Below are 2,599 nucleotides of genomic sequence, written 5' to 3'. Positions count from 1 at the left end.
TAATAAAAGGCGAGCACAACATAGCGAGTTTACCGACTGAGAAAAATCACATCTCAATTCACACCGCGTGCTCGATTACACTTAATTCCCAAAACGATAAAAACATGCATTCCTTGCGTGACGCGTTACTCGGGAAAATTGTCTTTTGTCCATTTAATCATTTATTTATCGTCACTGCCATCTATATCTAAAATTACGCACTCTCGTGCCAGTACCTTTTCTAAGTGCGTCAAGGCCCGCACTTTCTAACCTGTGGTTACCACTAGTAAGCTAAAGGATCAGTGCCGTAGCCCCCCCCCCCCCCCCCTCACAGTTTTTTTCAGTTCTCCCAAAAAGAAAAAACAGACCTGTATAAAATGTTGAAAATAAAATTTTATCTCCCGAAAGGTTTTAAACAATAATATTTGTACTTCTTTTCATTTTTAACGTACGTAGGGTGATGCACAACAATATTAAACAGCCAAAAACTAGCTCGCGATTTTTTTGAAAACACGAAAATCGCGAAAATTAGTAAGAATAAGGTACTCGAAACGTTAACATAAATCATTCATACGCTTACAAAAATCATTTATTCGATCGATTTCTCGAATCGTGAGCTTGGGACGCCTGCGACTAGACCGGCAATGCACGGATCACAGCAGCACCTGAACTGCTTTCGCGAAGGTGCGTGTCACGCTCTAATGTTTGCTCAGATATGAGCATATGAGTCCGTAAGTCCAGGAAATTTGAGATGTAATAACAATTAAATGACAACATTCTCTCGAAATTGCCAGGTGAAGTCAGCGGTTCACGTACACGATGACATGGTTATGGTTTCTCGTCGTCCTTTTGATTAATATCCCTTGTTCGGAGATGAAACCGACCGATACAGGGCACAACAAAGGTAAGTGTTGCTTTCATTTAATACGATACGATATCACCTTTTGTCTCGCGCGGCGGTCTAAGCGAATCTGGTCATTTTAATACTGAAATTATCACCATGATAATGTCTGGTTCTTATCATCTTCTTACTGCCTTTACTGACTCAATGCTTCTAGAATATATTTTCGAATATGCTTTAGTTTGAGCGCTTTATTTAAGGTACAACAGAGCATCCAGCAGTTTGAGGGCACTTCAAATTGAAGTGCCCTCAATTATTGCGGACTTAAATGAATTCGTGCAAACCAAATCATTATTATTTAGGTTCCAGCAGCGCTGTAATCTGAGATTTACATGAAGTCATTATTTCATGAATTGCATATTGAAAGAAAGATATAATGGGAAAACAGCTAAAAAATGTTAATTTTATTGTGAAATTCATTTACATCAGATAAGTTCAAAGAAAGGGTATCGGCTCACGAGTGCAGGGTACCCTTAACCGGTTTTGGAGTCACCCCCTCCTCTCCTAGTCCGTAATAACTCTTATCCTTGTATCCTATGATCTGTTTTATCACAGGAAAGGTAAACCTTCCCTTTATCTTTCACAGCCCCGCATAGGAAGATAAGCTAAAACGTGCATTCACGCGCACGTACAAAGATCTTAAAATTGGGAATCGCGAATCACGAAAAAATAAAGCCCAAATCACGTTTTACGACAAAATAACCTGAATAACTAGCCTCAATCACGTTTCCTGTCATATGCAGACGCTGTCTTGACGCGTGACAAGCCCAAAGGGCGTCTGCGTTGGAGGCTACTGTCAAACATATTGATTGTCAATTACCGAAGAATGTTCCGAGCATAAAAATAAAATACATCTACCCACTCTTGATGGCGCTTTTCGCTGATTTTGTTTTCATTACAAATAGATCATAAAGCGCAGAGATTCTATTTTTACTATCATGACAATAAGTTCATCGCATGTTGCTATATTTCTAATCTGGTAAGAACTGACGTTAAACAAGTTATCGCTCAAAACTCAATGCATGTTGGCTGCTAAGCACTGATTTTAAATCACGTCTAACGAAGAACAATAAAATATCCAGCAGTTTGAGAGCATAATTCACGTATTAATTAACCTTCCACTGCGGACGTCAATGAGTTCGTGCAAACCAAGGGGTTATTTTTATGACTTTATTACAGGGTTGTAACCAGGTATATGGGATCAGGGATCACAGCCTTGGGATCAGGGATCACAGCCTTGGGATCGGGATCACAGCCTCGGGATCGGGATCATGGACCCGGGATCCCGGGTCACAAGTCATGGGATCCGGATCGGCCAATCAGATCGGATCAGAATGGAATCAGGGATCAAATGTTGCCACATTTTAGGGATCAGGAATCAAAATTTAGAGCTAAAATTTGGGATCAGCGATGAAAAAATATACCTGGTTACGACCCTGTTATTAATATTAGGTTCCAGCTGAGCTGCAACATGAGATAGTAAAACGTTTGAAATTCTGTTCGTCTTTTTATGACGGATAGAACAGTATTTTGTAAATGACATAAAAGAGATGAAAGATATATCGGGAAAATGGGCAAAACGATAGTTTAATTTATTCCAAAATCTATTACTTAGGGCTGCAGGTCGAGGAAAGGCAACGGCTTGTCAGTGCAGGGTATCCCACCTAAATCCTTTTCGGAGACCTCTCCAAAATTTCTTTTTTGTATAGTAAGACAAAA

General features: G+C 39.7%; 1 protein-coding gene across 2 annotated transcripts in view; it reads left to right on the top strand.

The window, feature by feature from the left end:
* The first annotated feature begins 791 nt into the window (after positions 1-791).
* The window catches only part of LOC144665678 (meprin A subunit beta-like), a 27,869-nt gene continuing 26,061 nt past the window's right edge, over positions 792-2,599 (top strand). For both annotated transcript variants that reach the window (XM_078526962.1, XM_078526964.1), the window contains exon 1: positions 792-883. In XM_078526962.1, coding sequence (XP_078383088.1) covers positions 799-883 — 85 coding nt within the window. In that variant the 5' untranslated portion in view covers positions 792-798. The remainder of the gene's footprint in view (positions 884-2,599) is intronic.

The sequence above is a fragment of the Oculina patagonica genome, chromosome 9 (genome assembly GCF_052425735.1).
Source record: "Oculina patagonica isolate OP01 chromosome 9, crgOcupat, whole genome shotgun sequence".
Classification (NCBI taxonomy): Eukaryota; Metazoa; Cnidaria; class Anthozoa; order Scleractinia; family Oculinidae; genus Oculina; species Oculina patagonica.
The sequence above is the reverse complement of the archived record's forward strand: the minus strand, read 5'-3'. Positions and strand labels throughout refer to the sequence as shown.